Source organism: Histomonas meleagridis (genome assembly GCF_020186115.1).
Source record: "Histomonas meleagridis strain 2922-C6/04-10x chromosome Unknown contig_118, whole genome shotgun sequence".
Lineage (NCBI taxonomy): Eukaryota > Parabasalia > Tritrichomonadida > Dientamoebidae > Histomonas > Histomonas meleagridis.
This window is the reverse complement of record NW_027150758.1, coordinates 513303-531351: the sequence shown is the minus strand read 5'-3', so window position 1 is coordinate 531351 and position 18049 is coordinate 513303. Positions and strand designations below refer to the sequence as shown.

General features: G+C 31.0%; 8 protein-coding genes across 8 annotated transcripts; 4 read left to right on the top strand and 4 right to left on the bottom strand.

Moving 5' to 3' along the window:
• Positions 1 to 658: 658 nt before the first annotated feature.
• On the top strand, positions 659 to 1096 carry GO595_000990 (uncharacterized protein; the record flags this gene model as incomplete). Its single annotated transcript, XM_067923644.1, has 1 exon — positions 659 to 1096. One exon carries the CDS (start codon positions 659 to 661, stop codon positions 1094 to 1096), a length of 438 nt encoding a protein of 145 aa, XP_067778933.1.
• Positions 1097 to 1537: 441 nt separating this feature from the next.
• On the top strand, positions 1538 to 2086 carry GO595_000989 (uncharacterized protein; the record flags this gene model as incomplete). The annotated part of the gene is made up of 1 exon (XM_067923633.1): positions 1538 to 2086. One exon carries the CDS (start codon positions 1538 to 1540, stop codon positions 2084 to 2086), a length of 549 nt encoding a protein of 182 aa, XP_067778932.1.
• Positions 2087 to 2526: 440 nt separating this feature from the next.
• Positions 2527 to 3261, bottom strand: GO595_000988 (uncharacterized protein; the record flags this gene model as incomplete). The annotated part of the gene is made up of 1 exon (XM_067923622.1): positions 2527 to 3261. The coding sequence occupies one exon, from the start codon at positions 3259 to 3261 to the stop codon at positions 2527 to 2529; it is 735 nt and encodes a 244-aa protein (XP_067778931.1).
• Positions 3262 to 4076: 815 nt separating this feature from the next.
• GO595_000987 (uncharacterized protein) lies at positions 4077 to 5519 on the top strand (the record flags this gene model as incomplete). Its single annotated transcript, XM_067923610.1, has 1 exon — positions 4077 to 5519. The coding sequence occupies one exon, from the start codon at positions 4077 to 4079 to the stop codon at positions 5517 to 5519; it is 1443 nt and encodes a 480-aa protein (XP_067778930.1).
• Positions 5520 to 6109: 590 nt separating this feature from the next.
• Positions 6110 to 8080, top strand: GO595_000986 (Alpha amylase, catalytic domain containing protein; the record flags this gene model as incomplete). The annotated part of the gene is made up of 1 exon (XM_067923600.1): positions 6110 to 8080. One exon carries the CDS (start codon positions 6110 to 6112, stop codon positions 8078 to 8080), a length of 1971 nt encoding a protein of 656 aa, XP_067778929.1.
• Positions 8081 to 8669: 589 nt separating this feature from the next.
• Positions 8670 to 9125, bottom strand: GO595_000985 (uncharacterized protein; the record flags this gene model as incomplete). The annotated part of the gene is made up of 1 exon (XM_067923589.1): positions 8670 to 9125. One exon carries the CDS (start codon positions 9123 to 9125, stop codon positions 8670 to 8672), a length of 456 nt encoding a protein of 151 aa, XP_067778928.1.
• Positions 9126 to 9380: 255 nt separating this feature from the next.
• On the bottom strand, positions 9381 to 12614 carry GO595_000984 (leucine-rich repeat protein; the record flags this gene model as incomplete). The annotated part of the gene is made up of 1 exon (XM_067923578.1): positions 9381 to 12614. One exon carries the CDS (start codon positions 12612 to 12614, stop codon positions 9381 to 9383), a length of 3234 nt encoding a protein of 1077 aa, XP_067778927.1.
• Positions 12615 to 12891: 277 nt separating this feature from the next.
• Positions 12892 to 13959, bottom strand: GO595_000983 (cAMP-dependent protein kinase regulatory subunit; the record flags this gene model as incomplete). The annotated part of the gene is made up of 1 exon (XM_067923567.1): positions 12892 to 13959. One exon carries the CDS (start codon positions 13957 to 13959, stop codon positions 12892 to 12894), a length of 1068 nt encoding a protein of 355 aa, XP_067778926.1.
• Between the last annotated feature and the right edge of the window lie 4090 nt (positions 13960 to 18049).

Genomic DNA, 18049 nt, shown 5'->3' with positions numbered 1-18049 from the left:
TTGGAGTTGTTATGTTTTTCATTGGGGTTTTAGCATAATTTGTAGTTGATTTCATTACATTTTGATTTGAATTATTTTCTTTTCCCATATAAGGAGAAGCGACAACATTATGTTGGAACTTTGCTGAACTTGTTATTTTACTACTAATTTCATTGAAAACTTTCTTAAATATATCATCTGTCTGCTTGTTCATTTTGGATTTTTTGAAATTATAAACGTCATTTTAAATATAAACGTCCATCGCTCGAAATCTCAAAAAAATTCGATTTTTCAAAGATTTTTATATTTAATTCATAATATTTTAAACCTTCAAAGCAACTTCGCTTTGATTCTTAAGCAATCAATATCGAAAAAAATAATTATTATTGTCTAATTTTTAAAGAATACATAATTAGCTCGAACATTAAGTTTAGAATGAAATCCCTCTCATTAATAAATGAAAAGTTATACATCTGGATAAGACAATTTGATTTTACTATTTGGTGTGATAATTCTGCAAAAAGTTTAGAAAAATTTATACATTACGATTAAATTGCACAGAAAAAGACGTTGTAACACCGATGGAACTTTTAATTAAAATCTTCCCAAAACTCAAATGCAAACCGTTTATGCTTTGAATTTTTGAATGTGTTCATGTGCACATGCAAGCAAAAAATAGATGGCGAACATCATTAAGCAACAACAAGCAATAAAAAGTGCTATGATGGGACTTGCTTCATCACTTGCTTCAATTGATGAAAGTGTTAAAGATTGGCCTGTCAAACCAACAGGAAATGAAAATGATGACAATCAGGAATTTCCAGTATCTCTTGATAAATATGTAGAAAAGTTAAGCTCTTTTGGCGAATGTATAGAGTCATTAGAAACACAAAATTTATTGCAAAATTTAATTAATTTGAGAAATCAAGTAACAGAAGCACGCAAAAAATTTAATGCAACGAAAACAAACATTACAAATGTTGGAACAGAAGCTGTTCTTGATGATGCAATGAACCTTAGAGTTCTGCTTGCACATCTTCGTGGAGCAGAAATTGAGTTCTTCAACGCTCTTGTTAATCAGTGGAAAGACGCTGCTAAGCTGCTTGGGAAAGTATAATTTTATAGCAGAAATATTGGAAATAATTAATAGGGAATTAAATGTATATTGTTTTTTATATGTTAACTTTCAATTTAGTTTTTGTTTTGTTTCTAAGGTTAGATCTTTTTTTTAAATATGAATTGTTTTATCATGAAAAATTTAAATTTCATGAAATTTAAATTTGTTCCATGGAGTTAAAAATCATTGCAGCTACAAATCTTTTGTTGAGCTCGAAGCAGCTGTTTACCTGAGGTGACAATATAGATAATTTTTTTTTAAATTTTATGTCTGTTAATTTCCAAATAAATATAAGCATTAACTCTTTGGGGTATATTGTTTTACTAGCTAATACCAATGAAATCAAAGCTTTGAAGAAAGCTTTCTTTGTTTTGAAAAAATTCGTATTTTGATTTCACTAACTTTGGTTGATTTATTTGGTGAAGTTGAAAATTCACTTTTATGGAAACTCTCCCAACAGATCCGTCAACACGGGGTCTAGTTTTCGGTCTTGCTGATTCAGGGAAAACCACGTTTTCATTTGAATATGCTGAAGCTATATTAAAAGAAAATCCAGAATCGGTATGTCTTATTTTAGCTCAAAAGCCAAAATCAAAACGGAAGCCAATTAAACTTGAGTTTGATGAAACTTTTGATCGAATGCTATTCAAGTGGATTACAGATCGAGCATCTTTGCTTTTTACTATATCGCAGCTTCATCTTCATATTGAGCAACCACTTGAACTTGTTATAGTCGAAGACATTCTAGAAGTTGCAAACACATCTCAAGCACAAGCTTTAATTGCAAATCTGATAAATGCATTATCTGTTTTTCCAGGCTGTCGTCTTCTTGTCACAATGACTCCGAAGCCGGATTCAAACATATCTCTGTTCAGACATTTTTTCACACATTATGTTAATACATGTGGAGAAAATCGCCATTTTGGCAGATTTTACAAATGTGTTCACAAAGCAAAATACGAACTCGAAACCTCATTAAATATTGCATAAAATATGTAAATATAAATAATTTCTCTTCTATTCTTTCATTTTTGCTTGCATGCTTTAAACATATAAAATTTGCATTTAATTTAGATGTTCCATTATTTTGATGATTTTGTTCAATGTGCAAATAGAAAGCAGTCCTTGGATATAATGTCTTTGGAGCAAGAGAATAATTGGTAATTCTGTGAAGAAGTTCTTCAGGATTTGGTATTTGTTCTTCTAGTTCTTTCGTTTCTTCGTTTTGTTGTTTTTATCAATTAGCTTCTTCCTTTTGAACTTCTATTATTTTAATTTCAAAAACAAATTTTCGTTATTTAAAAACTTTTCATTACAAAATCACTTTAACCATTAACAACATTATATGAAAAGTATGCAATGCTTCTTATTACAAAACATTACATTAGAATTAATTAATTTGTACATTTACATTTAACAATATTTGATATTTATTGATTATTTTCAAGGTCTTTAATCGCTGCGACAAGTGCTCCGTAAGCTATCAAATTCGATCCATGTTTAAATGCGTCTCTTGCAATATGTACAAGTTCTGCAGCACGTGATTCTTCTTTCTTACGCTGTGCAACAGGATTTTGTTTTGCAGCAGTAACATTTGCGCTGGCCATCGACTGCCTTAAAGACGCATCGAGCACTTTTGGATAATTGACAACAATTTCGGGAACTTCCGGAACTTGTCCGTACGAAACTGTTGGCACGTCTGTTGTGTTATTGTTATAATTATTTTGTTGTATTTGTTGTGGCTGTGGTTGCGGTTGAATGTAACTGCTGACTTTGGCTTCAACACGTTTGGCTTTTTTAAATGTACGTTCGGGTAACGGCCCGTGTATAGAAACTGAGGCATAACATAAATACGCAAGTGAATACATTTGAGGAGGATAGTCAGAATCTTCTGCTGCTGCATATAATGAATCTCCATACTGTTCAAGTTCTTTCTCTGTTGATATTGTAGCAAGAGCAGTGAGATCTTTGAGTTCTAAAAAAACTTTGTCAATCTCTGGTGATGATGGATGCTGTGAAAAATAATCATTACATAAGGAAAATGCATAACATAGAAAAGTCCCAGAAAGATCTGGCTGATCTTCTTCAAGCATCTTTGCAGCTGAAATTAAAGAGAGTACTGATGGTACACAGCCAAGTGGTTCTGGATGAAAATTTTGAAGCATTTTAATATCGAATAAATCTTGCTGTTTTAACGGTTATTAACGGTCGACTTTCCAAGATCTTTAATAAAAAACAAACTTTATATTCATCTACATATTTACACAGTATCTCAAAGCTTTAGAGTGAGTGGTAAGATCAAAAAACATTATAATAATTTTTTAATGATTTATATAATTAATAATCGATAAATTATATGTTATTTTCAATTTTTCTCTTTCATCCTGAACTTATATTCAAAATTAAAATCATGGAAACTAACTTTCAAATATCATAACCATTTCTTTGATAAAATCTTTGATTCTAATTCTTTTTCTATTTATATTACAAGTCAAGTGTTGGTGACTCCGATTATTCATATACAGCAATATTTCGCTAACAAACTTAAGGTACAAGATTTAACAGACACTGAAATTAATCAAATTAAGATTAAGATTTGGTGGAATGGTTATATATTTCTTCTTTAATTTGAATTACTTCTAAGCATTTAACATGAATATCAATCAAATTTTTTGTTTTGCAATTGTAAACGAGATTAAAATGAAATTGATTATCAAAATATTTTGATAAAAGGTTATTTAAATAATTTCATGTTTGGTGAATTGATGTATCAAGATTTTCTTTTGTTAAATTAAAGATAATTTCAAGTGATTTAGCAATTCCATAAATCAAAAAATTGAATACTCAATGGTTCAATCAACGATAGAAACCACTTTTTTCCTTATAAAAAGCACGTTTAAAAGCGTTTATTTTTTGTACGGCGGCATGCTTTTTTTATGTCACATGTCAAATGTAGCGGGCAACATTTTTCTCAACTTTCATGGAATACAAAAAAGGACTTAAGAACTTTAGCTTAGAAGATCTTTTCAGCGGTGACGTGTTTGATCCAAATAGTTTGAAAAAGCCAATAAAAAACATGTCATTCGAAGAATATTTCGAACAATTATTTGCATTTACTTCTATGCTTCAAGATGGATATATAAGCAATGACCCACCAAAAGTTAATGAGGCTTTAAGCAATATTCAAATTTATTTTGTTGAAAATGAAAAAGATCAGCAAAAAATTCATGAACTCTTATGTGAAAAAGAAACAGCCAAAATTCTTTTCGATCTCATAAGAATAAATCCAGATTCTGATGGTATTGATTGCAATTCATTAATTATTGAAAGTCATATAGTTGATCTTTCGTTTAGGACCCTTTTTCTATTTGCGCAAAACATGTTTTTTTGTGAAGATCTTTTAAAAATGAATTTTTTTATTCATTTCAAAAAACTTTTCAATTACTATACCCCTGTTGCGCAAGCCTTTGTCTTTTATCTTTTAATTGAGATCATTACACATGCTCCCCCTCCTGTTTTCAATGCCCTTTTACAATCTGGCATTGCCGATTTTGCCTTCAAAACTCTTGATGATCCACTTTATTTCAAGAACGAACGCTTAAAGTTATCTATTTTTTACTTCCTTTTTAACTTCATTAATCACCCACTTGTTAACCCTGATGATAAAACCGTTATTTCATTTTCACAGACTCTGTTCGGTTGTTTTGCTAGTTCTCATCCATCTCAAAGGAGTGTCCTCTTACAGATATATGAAAATCTTTGCGGAAACTACCCGCAAATTGCTTTAGGTTTTTTCTGTCAAGAAGACACTATAATGACCTTTGTCAGAGCACTCAATTCTTCTGATGATGAAGTCATCAACTCAACTCTAATTCTTTTTATCACAATAGCAAGTGCCCTCAATGGCGACATATCAAACTTACCACTGTTTGAAAAAATATGTTCTGTTATTCCATGGGATAAATTATTAACAATGTTTTGTGATAGTGCTCCTTGGAAAGAAAACTTTTTACAGTTACTTAATTCCTTCGCTGTTAATGAAGGAACTATTGGCTTCTTATTAGGCATATTTGAAGGAATTATTGACAAATTTAATGATTTCCAATTTTCACTTCGTACTGAATGTTTCAAATTATTGAACAACGTTGTCCATAAGGCGTCAGGAATCCAATGTTTGGAACTTGTTAAGAGCTCTTTTCTTCGAGTTTTGTTCGATTTGATCGAATTAAATGAAGCCGAATTGTCGAAAGTTTTATGCGATACTTTCGACATGTTGTGCAATAAAGTAGGATCTGTTGAAGGAATGGAAATAATGGTAGCTGAGTTTAACAGATGCGATGGAGCGGAAGCAATCAGTGGAATTGATGAAGAAGATCGATTTTTGCAAATTTGCCAATTTTATGGTATAAATGTAGAAAACTAAAAACTTTAATTTAATTAATTTTTTTTTTTATTGAAATTAGAAAAATCTTTGTGATGACTTTATCTGAAATTTATATTGGAAAATCGACGCATTACATCAACGTCTTACAGAAAACAATAGCCCATACATTGGCCAAATAATTAAAAGAAATAAAAACAGATACCAAAGAATATCTTTGCGAAGAAGTTGATACAATTATTAAAAGTGTAATTTCGATTACTGGGCAAACAAATAAAAGAAATTTCTTTTATTTCCCCTATTTCTTCAATTTGAAGATCTAATTAAAAATGTGGAAATTTTCTAAAAGTTGACTTTTAATCTAAGCTGCTTTAAGCCTTTTTTACACAAACAAATGAATGTACATGCAATTAAATGAGGAAAATTATTACATTAATTTAATCTTATGTTGTTATTACAATTTGGGGTTTTTACAATTTTCATTTGCAAAAACAGAATTATAACCGTTTAATTTTGGTCGAAGAAACTGAAATCATTGAATTTTCAGATGAAACAGGTTATATAAAGTATTCAAACAGGAAGGTAGAAATCGAACAGAAACCCAACCTGATGATATCAAATCATTTTCTTTAATGGAAGAGTTGCAAAACGAACCATTACTTTCAAACGTTGAAAGAGAAGAAACAAAGGACAATCACCCAATTATCAAGAAAGTTATTCTTGGAATTTGTCTTGCAGTCGGCGTTGTCTCAGGCGTTTTAATTGGATACGTTGCATTTGGTGGAACACGTTCAAATAAAACAACAACATATCAAAGTGCAACATATAGTATAGGTAATTATTATTTAAATGCATCAAATAGTGACTGCTCAACTTTTGAAGTTCCATCTTGCCAAAGTAGTTCTGGTGAAATGGACAGCAAATGGGCTACTCATCTTTGGAATACACCAAAACGTGGAACAGAAGGTTGGAAGAAAGGTTATCAAGATATGAGCACACTTGTTGGTTATGCACAACTTCAATATAACTCAGATCGCACATCCTGTACAGTGACAATTTATACAAAGACACATCATGATCTTTCTCTTACATATTATTTCGATGGTGTTCCACAATCAAGCCCATCTAAGACATTTGATTCATCTTATACAGGACTTCTTAAGGTCAAAATTGTTGCTGCAACTGGTGAAACACTTGAACTTGATGAAATTGATTTCATTTGGAATGTTGAACCACTTAAAGAAAGAAATGGCGATTATCGTAACGGACAAAAAGGTGCAATTGTCGAAATGTTTGGTTGGCCAGATGATGATATTGCTGAAGAATGCAAAGTCATTGCTGAAGCTGGCTATCTTGGCGTTAAACTTTTCCCACACCAAGAACAAGTTATGTCCACACAACCAATGGAGAACGAACTTAATCCATGGTACTTCATGTATCAGCCAGTTTCATATCGTTTACAAGGACGTGCAGGAACACGTACACAACTTCGCAACATGATTAAGAAGTGTCGTTCATATGGATTACGTGTTTATGCTGATGCAGTTGTTAATCATATGTCAGGCTCCGGTAATGATGCACAAGATCATCGTAATCCAGGTGCAGGCTGTACATATTGGCCCGGCAAGCAATCATCTGATGAAGAAAACCAATCACCATATTACACGCCAGGTTATACTTACAAATATAACTCATGGGGCGAACCATCTAATGTACTTGAATATCCAGCAGTACCATATGGACCAATGGACTTCCATTGCGACAAATCATTAAATTCATGGACTGATCCAAACATAATGAACACTGGTTGGCTCACAGGTTTAACAGATCTTGACACAAGCAAAGAATTCGTTCGCACACGTATTGCCGATTATTTTGTTGATCTTTTGTCCATTGGATTCTCTGGCTTCAGAGTTGATGCAGCTAAACATATTCATCCAATTGACTTAGCAGCAATCTTCGCTAAGTTCAAGGAAAGGTTAGGCGGCTCATATCCAGTCGACTTCTTCACGTGGCTCGAAGTTATCACTGGCGGTGAATCACAACTTTTAGTCGGCGATTCTGATTATTCATACACAACATATTTCACTAACCAACTTAAGTCACAAGGATTAACAGACACCGAAATCAATCAAATTAAGATTTGGTGGAGTGGTTATCCTAATGAACCAGATAATGATGGCGGAAGGTTATCGCGCATTCGGAAAGTTATCCAAAATGATGATCACGATCAACAAAACGATGGGTCATCATCACGCGATATGCATGACAAAGGATGCGTACTCGTTAAAGGATGCGATCCAAACACACATAGAATGCATGAAATCAAATTGTTCACTGATCCTTATGGCGGCGCTGATAATGATAACGATTACCCAATTAGAATGTTGTTGTCTTCGTATTACTTCAAGGATGGTGTGAAGTCGATTCCTGATGGTAAATCCGATTGCAGGAAGTGCGTAACGACATGCGAATCATGTAGATCAAGAGCTTATGCGAAGGCTTATGTCGCTGATGCACAAGCTTACGCAGGAAGTGATTACACAAGAGTACACAGAGATTCACAGATCATTGCGGCAATGAGAAGTTGGATGCACATTTAAGTGAAGTAAATTTACTTCTATAGATTAATAAAATGACTGTCATCTAAATAATTTATCAAGAAAATTAAAATAGTATATAACGCGCAATGTTTTTTGAAATATTATTGTTTATATGCAATCATAAGTGCTGTATTAAAAGAAAAATTATTTGTTTTAAATAATTTCATTGTTTGTTGAATTGATATATCAAGACTATCTTGTTAAATTAAAGATAATATGGTTAAATGATATACATAGGAACTGAAACAGTCACAGCACAGAAAATACAAAGCAAAAACTTAATACATTTTTTATACCTTAAGTAATAAATAACATATGTTATTGGAGTAAAAATAGTATTGAAAGATCAAAAATATAAGAAATACAGCGAAATAATTTTTATTATTTATACCAATTATCTTGATAATATAAAAAGAAAAATATTCAAAACTTGCCCAAATGGATAAAATTAACGAAATCAAGATATTATGTAGAATTAACGAGAACAGTAGGGGGTACTCTTTTCCCTTTCTATATTACATGACTTAATGATTAATTTTATAATGGTGATCGAAAACATATTTGAATAAATCATATTAAAAAAAATTGTTCAATCTGCTTTGTTTTCTTCTTCCTTACCTTCAGCCTGCTCTTTTCTGTGGTGCTTTCTCCTCTTTTTGTGTGGCTTGCTATCTTCATTAATTATTGTTTCTACAGGTACTGCTACTGGTTCTGGTTTAGCCAAAATTACAGCAAGGTCCTCAGTAGATAAAGAATGAAGAGGTTTTTTCTTTAGTCTAGTTGGAATGAAAAATCTCTGTTGGGGAGGTTTGACTTCCATTTTTTGCGTGCTATTTATTTCCTCAACACCCACGCGAGATGCTTGCAATTTTGCAAATGTAGCATCTGTTTCTAAGACAAAATCGAATTTATTTTCAGCATATCCAATTCCTGTTTGATCCTTCGCATAAACAGTGATAGCATCTGAAGGCTTGTCGTTTTTATGTTGGTCTGCTTCTTCCTGTGATAATCCAAGTTTTGTCAGGAGCGAAAATCCGAGATTCATTGAACGACCGTTAAAAAGTGACAGCAAAATCTTGGAACAAAAAGTGCTTCAAAATGTATTTTTACAACAACATAATATGCGTTTCCTTGTTTATAAAATTTTCATCTTTAATATATATTTTTTCCATCAGCACAAATTTAATAGTACTTCTTCATCATTTAACACACATTTTGAGTTCATTGTCTGAATGAGGATTAATTATTATACACAAATTACACCAAAATATAAATTTTTTCTTTCGATTTTTTATTTGAACTATATTGTTACTGATTCACCAGAATCTGATTTTCTCTTTCTTTTCACTACATAAAACACAACGCCTATAATAACAGCAGCAACTACAACAATAGCCACAACAATAATCGCAATCAAAGCTCCATCTGACAAACCAGAGCCTGAATTATCATCGCCATAAGTTGTTCTGCCACCTCCAGAAGACGGAAGTGTTGGTGTATCAATTTCTATATCTGTTGGAAATGCAGATCCCCAACCAGTTGAATCAGCTGGGTGAGAACCATATGGAAGTTTTATTGAATCTGGAAGCATATTACAAGCAGCAAATGATTCTGATCCAAACGTAATTGGCTTCGAGTTATTTAAGTCTTCGAATAATATTTCTTCAAGTGAAGTGCAATAATAAAATGCTTTTGTATTAATATATGTCAAACTTACAGGTAAAACTAATGTTACAATTGGGCATCCTTCAAATGCACTCACTCCAATTGAAGTAATATGTGTATGTGAAAGATTTAATATTGGTGAGATAGATGTGTGATAGAAAGCATTTTCGCCTATTGATTCCGTAGTTCCTGTGATTTCAATTCCCTTTAATGTTGATATTGAAAACAAAAATCCTGTTGGTATTGGCGCACTTCCCTTATAAAAGCAATATTCAATAGATGCGCCTTCAAATGTATAAGAACCAATTGAAGTTACACTGCTTGGTATTGTTAAATTACCTGTTATGATTGTATATTGGAATGCAAAATCTCCGATTGTTTCGATATAGTCAGGTAATTCAATAGTTTGTAGACTGGTCGCTTTGAAAAATGTACCTTTAGGAAGTACATGGCTTTTAACTATTGCCGTCTTAAGATTTGGTGTCTTTTCAAATGTATAAGTGCCAATCCAATTCGAACCTAATGTTTCAGGTAATACAATCGATTCGATGCTTGATTCACCAAAGCAATTATTCCCAATGCTTGTAACTGATTTAAGATTAATTGATTTAATAGAACTGTATCGGAATGCAAAATTTCCGATTGTTTCGATATAGTCAGGTAATTCAATAGTTTGTAGACTGGTCGCTTCGAAAAATGTACCTTCAGGAAGTACATGGCTTTTAACTATTGCTGTCTTAAGATTTGGTGTCTTTTCAAATGTATAAATACCAGTCCAATTCGAACCTAATGTTTCAGGTAATACAATCGATTCGATGCTTGATTCACTAAAGCAATTATTCCCAATGCTTGTAACTGATGTAAGATTAATTGATTTAATAGAACTGTAATGGAAAACATCATTAACTAATTCAGTTAAATAACATTCAACATGATTAAGACGTTTTGTGTTTGCAAATGCATATTGATGAACAGTCATATCTGAAGTAAGTACAACATTTTCGATATTTGAACCATCAAAGCAATTATCGTCTATTAGTGTAACATGATCCAAATTAATTGACCTTAATGAACTGCCACAAAAACAGTGACTTGAGAGTTTGGTTAATGTTGATGGTAATTGAACTTCTTTGCATCGAAATCCATTAAATGCATGTTCACCAATTTGTTCTATACTTGATGGTATAATAAGTTCTATACTCGGACTACCTGCATTTTGGAATGCACTTTGTTGGATAATACGCACATATTGAAGTCTAATTACAAGAAGTCCTGAGCAACCACTAAATGCGCCTTCTCCAATTGTACGGAAATTCGAACTAGAGATTTCAATCAGTGAAAGATTTGTGCAATTTGTGAATAAATTAGCAGAAATTTGATATGCTGAACTTCCTCTAATATAAAGATTTGTTACTTCGGATATACTTGAACCATTTAATATTGAATTAATTATTGTTTCATCGATAATTAATGTATCATCATCAATTTGTAATGATCCATTAATAAAACAATTTCCTGGTGGAAGTTCAATTTCAGCAACAGATGTGACTGTAAAGAGTGTAACATTACATTCTGCTGGAAATGTTTCTGCGTCATATATTGAACCATTTGGAATAGAAATATTATGGAGACTTGAACATGCTGCAAAGACTTTCGTACCGAAATCAATTGGTAATGTTTTCTCATCGAATATGACACTTGTTAAAGATGTGCAGCCATAAAATGAACCTTCCAAAAATTGATTAATTGTAGGTGGAAATGTTAAGCTTGTCAATGAAGTTGAAGCACAAAATGTATATGTTCCAATTGAAGCAATTTGTGTATCTTCAAAATTAATTGATTCGAGTGCTGATGTAGTGTGAAATGCTTCATTGTCAATTGTGGTAAGATTTGCTGGTAGGTGTACAGTAGTTAATCCTTTACATTCGAAAAATGCCCTATATCCAATTTTTTGAACGTTTCCAATAATTGTTACATTTTTGAGTTCCTGAATTTGGAAAAATGAACCATCTGAAATATCAACAGATGCATTCCAAATTACAGTATCAAATTTTGCATTTTGGAAAGAATAAATTCCAACTGAGGTAACACTTCTTGGAACTACAAGTGTTCCTGCTAATTCTTTAACGCCAGTAAATGCATTGTCTTCAATAGTTGTTGTACCTTCAATGGTAATTGATTTCATTACTGAAATATCAAAACATTTAGTTGGTATGTTGTTGCCTCTATATATTACTGAAGTAAGTGCAAAAGTATTACCAAAAGCTTCATATAAAACTTGGCAGCCAGAAGGAACAGTTAAAGTATTGAGTTTAGAATTATAAAAACAATATTCTCCGATTGATGTAACATATTGTAAATCAATTGATGTTAAATCGTAAGTATTATAAAAGCAGTAATTTGGTAAAGTTTTAAGCGTTGATGGTAATGTAACAGAACCTAACTTCAATTCATCAAAGCAATTTTCACCAACAGAACTAAGACCTTCAGGTAATACTAAAGAAATAAGATTTGCTTGTTTTCCAGATTTTTTGAAAGCAGCACTACCGATTGTTTTGACACTGGATATTATGATAGTTTTAAGATTAGGACAATTATTAAATGCGTTATTACCGATTTGTTCGAAGACATTGTTTGTAATATCTATCTTTTCTAATGTGTTTTGATTTGCAAATAGCCCTTCTGCAATTTTAGTTACAATACCTTTAATATATAATTCACGAACATTTTCAATCGTTGCCATATATTGATCCAAGACGGAAGTTAGAACAGCTATGTCAAGATTTGTATTCGTATCGTCATCAATAGTAAGGACGCCGTCTGCGTATGTTGATGTTGTCAAAGCCTTAACAAGAAACAAGCAAAACATTTAAGTGATTTGGTTAATCTATGAAAAATGTGTTTGGACAATCTTCTCGACTCAAATTCCAATGTAGAAGGTTGAATTTATTGAAAGCGAAATAAGGTTGAATACGTTGTAAATCGAACTTTTTCTGACAGTTATTCTGTTTTTGACGACCAAGAAAATCCATTCGAAGAAGGTGAAGTTTGATCGGCTTTAATAGAATTGTTTGCAAAAACTGCGAACGATGCAGTTTAATTTTTTACATCGTTTATAAATTCAGGGGCGTGTAACAAGTTCAATTCTACTCACGATAATTTTTATGTAAATTTGTCTTAGGATTAGTCAGCATATCATTGCACGACTTGTAATCCAATAGTCTACAAAATGATTTTCTGTCAAGTTTTCCAAGTTTACATCCTTTTCCAGATTTCACTGTAATAGATCTTGGAATATTTTTCATCAGAGCAAGCTCTCCAAAGTAAGAACCTTCCCTCAAAACGCCAAGTTCTTTACTTCCGCTAATTTTGTCTTTCTTTGATACTTTACATTCGCCTTCAAATATCACAAAAAATTCATCTGCATCATCGCCTTCTTTTACAATAACTTCATCGCTTCCAGGCTCCCAAACTTGTACAGCATCGATGACTAATAATAATTCGTGTTCTTTTAGCAAAGAAAATAGAGGAATTTTTTTTAAGACATTTCTTAATCTTTTCCTCTTTTCTTCGCGGTACGCTTTGAGAATTGAAAGGTATTCATCTTGGTTTATTGCCCAACATGTGACAGGCCCATCTGCAACAAATGATGCTGAACTCACAGATTCACTGATTAAAGTAAGCTCGCCAAAACATTCGTTGCATTTTTTTAGGCCAATTTGGAAATCTTTGTCGTTGCGTCTTTTCATCACTTTGCATTGCCCTTTGCTTATAATATAAAAGTTATCTGGACGAGATCCTTCCTGACAAATTACTTCGTTATTGGAAAATTGTTTAAGACCCATAGAGGATACAAGAAGCTCTCTTTGATCGTCTTGAAGAAATGAAAGTAAAGGAACTTTTTTAGTATTATTAACAAGTGATAATATTGTTTCTTTGTCTTTAGTAATGACTTTGTTTTTAATCCGATCAGAATCTTTAAAGCTACTGGACATTGCTTTACGCCTTGAATCTTTTCGTGTCTTGTATAAAATTTCAGGTGAGATTTCTGATTTTTCTGATTTCTCGAATTTTGTGTTTTTTTCGTGGTTCTTATTTGAGTCTAAAACTAATGGTGGAAATTCCTCGATAAGATTTGTTTCATCTGACAAAAAATTGATTATGTGTTCTTTTACATTTACTGGTCTGTTTTCAAGGAGAGAAAAAATGATCATACTAATGATTTGGTTTACATTTTGTCTTTTTAAATATTCTTCAGGTGTTAAACCTGATAAATAACTTTCCATCTCTTTTTTTTTTAAACAGCTTTTAGGAATTGTGTTTATTCTGATCGGTACACCTGATATGAAAAATCTAAACGTTCGGATGCCAGTAAGTTGATAAATGAATTCTCCCAATGTATTTATTAACACCAAAAATTCTTATTTGTCACTTTTACAATAATTATACATGTAGAATGCTATGTTGTTGTTGAGTATCATTGATAATCATTTATTCCATCATCCAAAAACATTAAGTTTTTCATCAAATACGTATCGTTCAGCGAACACGTTTATTCCTTTACACCAAACAAAATGTCATGTGATGCGGTCAATTCAAAAAACGCAAGAAACCGTTATTCAGAGTTATCATGTTGAGGGCAAATTCATTAATTCTTTCAGGAAACATTAAACTCCTTGAATCAGCAATTTCATCTAACAATGTTAGTAAAATGGAATCAAAAATCTTGGAGTTGTCTACACTTCCGATTGGTTTAATTATATCAAATTTTAAAGCCACAAAAGATAATTTTTTATACAGAATAATAAAATTAGTTTTACCACTTACATCACACGAAAATGTTAACCTTAGACAACAATCGGAACATTTTTTAATTCATTGGTATTCATTAATTTCTTCTTTTTCACCACAAAATCTCCTTCAAGTTTTTCAACAAATAGACACTACTTCACTACAGCCAGCAGCACAGGCTTCTCTTTTTTCATTTTTAACATATTCTTTACGATATGTCAATCCAAATAAAAGAATTGATTATTTTGGCACATGTCATTCATTACTTTTAAGTAGTAGGGCTGACATGCTTACCAAGATTTCAACATCAGATTGGGAAATGCTCTCTGATTTCTTTTCACCTGCATATCAATCAATTGTTCAATACCTAATAAACACACCTTTAGCACAAACAGTTGCAATGTTTGCTTGCAAAGATCCGAAAAAATTAATACCAATTGTTGCTGAGCAAAGTACGACTCAATTTTTCAAAGAAATTATTCCATACATTCCAATCGCATATCTTATCAATTCTGACATTTTATTAGATCGTCTTGATACATTTCTTACTTCCAGCAATTCCTCAGACATTTCTGGTGCAATTGAAATAATACAATTATTATTCACAAATTCAACCAAACCACCCACCAACACCAAATGGAACAAAATATTCACTGATGTAGAGAATGTTTGGCAAAATAATTCCACGCCATCACAAAAGTCGGCGATCATTGATCTTTTTATTTCAGCCGAGAAATGTAATATTATAACTCTTGAATCACTTCAAAACTTTATTTGTTATGATTCATCCCTTCCTAACTCGTTTATTGTTCCAGTTATCCGTGTTTCTTCATTATACATTACAAAGAAAAAACTTATTCCAAAAGGATTTCTTGATTTCATCACAAAAATTGCAATCGAAAGAGATCCGATTCCATTTGACAATCTTCTTCGATCATTAAGTGACTGTTTTAATGATCTTTATCAAATAGCGCCAGTCAGCGCCTCGAAAATCTTTGATTTATGTATTAATCCATTTCCACGATATTTTGTTGAGCAAATATCATTAATCAAATTATTTAAGAACATTAATTGGGAAGCATTTCGTCTTAATGATTTAAAGACAAATATTATGGAAATCATAATGAACTTATTAGAAAAGCCGCATTACTTAGTAATTCCAGAACTAAAAGAATTACTTAAAATCATTAATGTTAATATACCACTTTCTAAATTAAATTGGTTTGAAAATTCATCATATTATATCAAATTCATCAAGAAATGTGATCCATTATTAATATTAGAGATATTAGATAATGATTTATTACCACCAGCTTCATTTGACTCTGCAATTAAATTAATAATTAATAATATTAATGATTATAATCAAGAAATATCAAAAGAATTATTCTCACGTGCAATTTATGTGATTTTTTGCGCACTTAAGAAAATAGGATTAAACTTCGATGAAAAAAAGAACTTAAAAGAATTCATTAATAAGAAATGGTCATTTTTATGTGATCAATTATTAAAAATCTTTTCGATCATTAATGATAATTTACCTAAAACTACTTTTGGTAAGATTGTTAACTCATGTATTTTATTATTATCATCAACAGTTAAATATATTGACTTAAATAACACACAAATTTTATCATTGATATCGTTGGCAAGTATATTCGCAACTGCTTTTACAAATAACACATGTAAATTCATTACGAACTTAAACGAAAAAATTGAAAACAAAGACGATGAAAAAGTTCGGAATTCAATGAACATGTTCTTTAAGCAATCTTTCCAATATAAATATTCATTAATTGTATCATTAACAGCAATTAAATGTTTAAATCCTCAATCATTATATATCATTAGCGATTATTTAACAATCGCTTCTGATTATGATCGACGAATTATTGCGAAAATTAATAACTTAATTCATCCACATAATACATTTTTATATTTCAAAAATGATCCAACAAAAAGAAGTTATATTGAAGATTGTATCCAAAAGATACCGTTCTATAAATGGGATATAATTGAAGAAGATTATGAATATATTTCAACATTAAAGAATATTAAAGTTAATAATTATGAAGTTTTAGATAAAGTTCATAAAAATGTAATTAAAAAATATCCAAATTCATTCATTATCGAAAAAGATGAAAACTCATTAACAAAAGAAAGAATTCATTTTAATATATCAAATGATATTAAAATTGGAGAATTTATTAATGAAGAAGATAAAGATATTGAAATCGAAACATATCAATATGAATCTAAAACATTACCAAATTCACAATATAAAAATTATGAATTTTCTAAAACACTTTTGTTTACTTTCCTATGGTATTCTAATCGTAAAACTAATGATTGGGAACAAATTGAAGAATATTCATTATCAGTATTAAATGATTCTAAATTCGACTTAGCATTTTTAGGTTATTCATTACGTCATTCATTAAATATTCATGTTGATAAATGGGTTAAAAAGATACATGTGAAACGTAATGATTTATATTCTATTTATTCATTTTCATTTTTGTTTAAACATGTTCATAAGAAATGGGAAGAATTAACTAAAGAAGAAATTGATTTAATCGAAGAGTCATTATTAGAACTTGGAATTAATGATTTTTCGGCACCAAATTTAATTAACTTATTATGTAATACAATGAATAATAAAATTCGTATTTTAATTGAAGCAATTTTGGCAATTGATACAAAACATTTCGATGTAGAGAATTATCCATTAATTAAATATTTGTTCATTGATAAAACGGAATTTTTCGAGAAAATCGATGAAATTCTTAAACTGTTTGAAGAAGTTAATGAATTCCAAATTCCATTATATGAGTTCCAATATTTAATATCTAAAAATATGTTTCCAACTTTAACAAATCCTTTGATTGAACAATTTGATTTCCCTCCAAACATCGAATTAATGAATGATAAACTTCCAGCGCTAATACAATTGTTACCATTCCAACAAATTACTTTAGACAACACAAATATTATTGATAAGTTATTAAATATATTCGATAATAATCGATCATATGATCAAATATTATTTAATGTTTTGTTCCATTTGAACTTAACTAATGAACAGTTCAATAAAATAATCGAAATCGCAAAAAATAACTTCAGAGGTAATATATATTATCTTTATTCCATAATTAATGATATATCTGGTGTTGGAAATATAGTTGTAGGATTTCAATATAGTGACGCAAACCCTCCTTCATACACACGTGAATTAGTCCAATATTTCGTTTCCCCATATTGGCCTGAGAACATTGAAGCAAAAGATTTGACAAAGTTAATTCCGAACCCAAAGAAAGTTTTCTTTGAATTACTTTTCAAAGATTTCAATAAGATACCATTGAATCTTTGGGACCCGTTATTTTCAATCAAATTCGACAGTTATATTTACATAAACTCAAATTCACAAGGTGTAATCTCGAGAACCAAACAAACTCTGTCAAATCCAAACGTATCGTCTTATGAAATAGCAAAGAAATTGTTTAATATGGATTC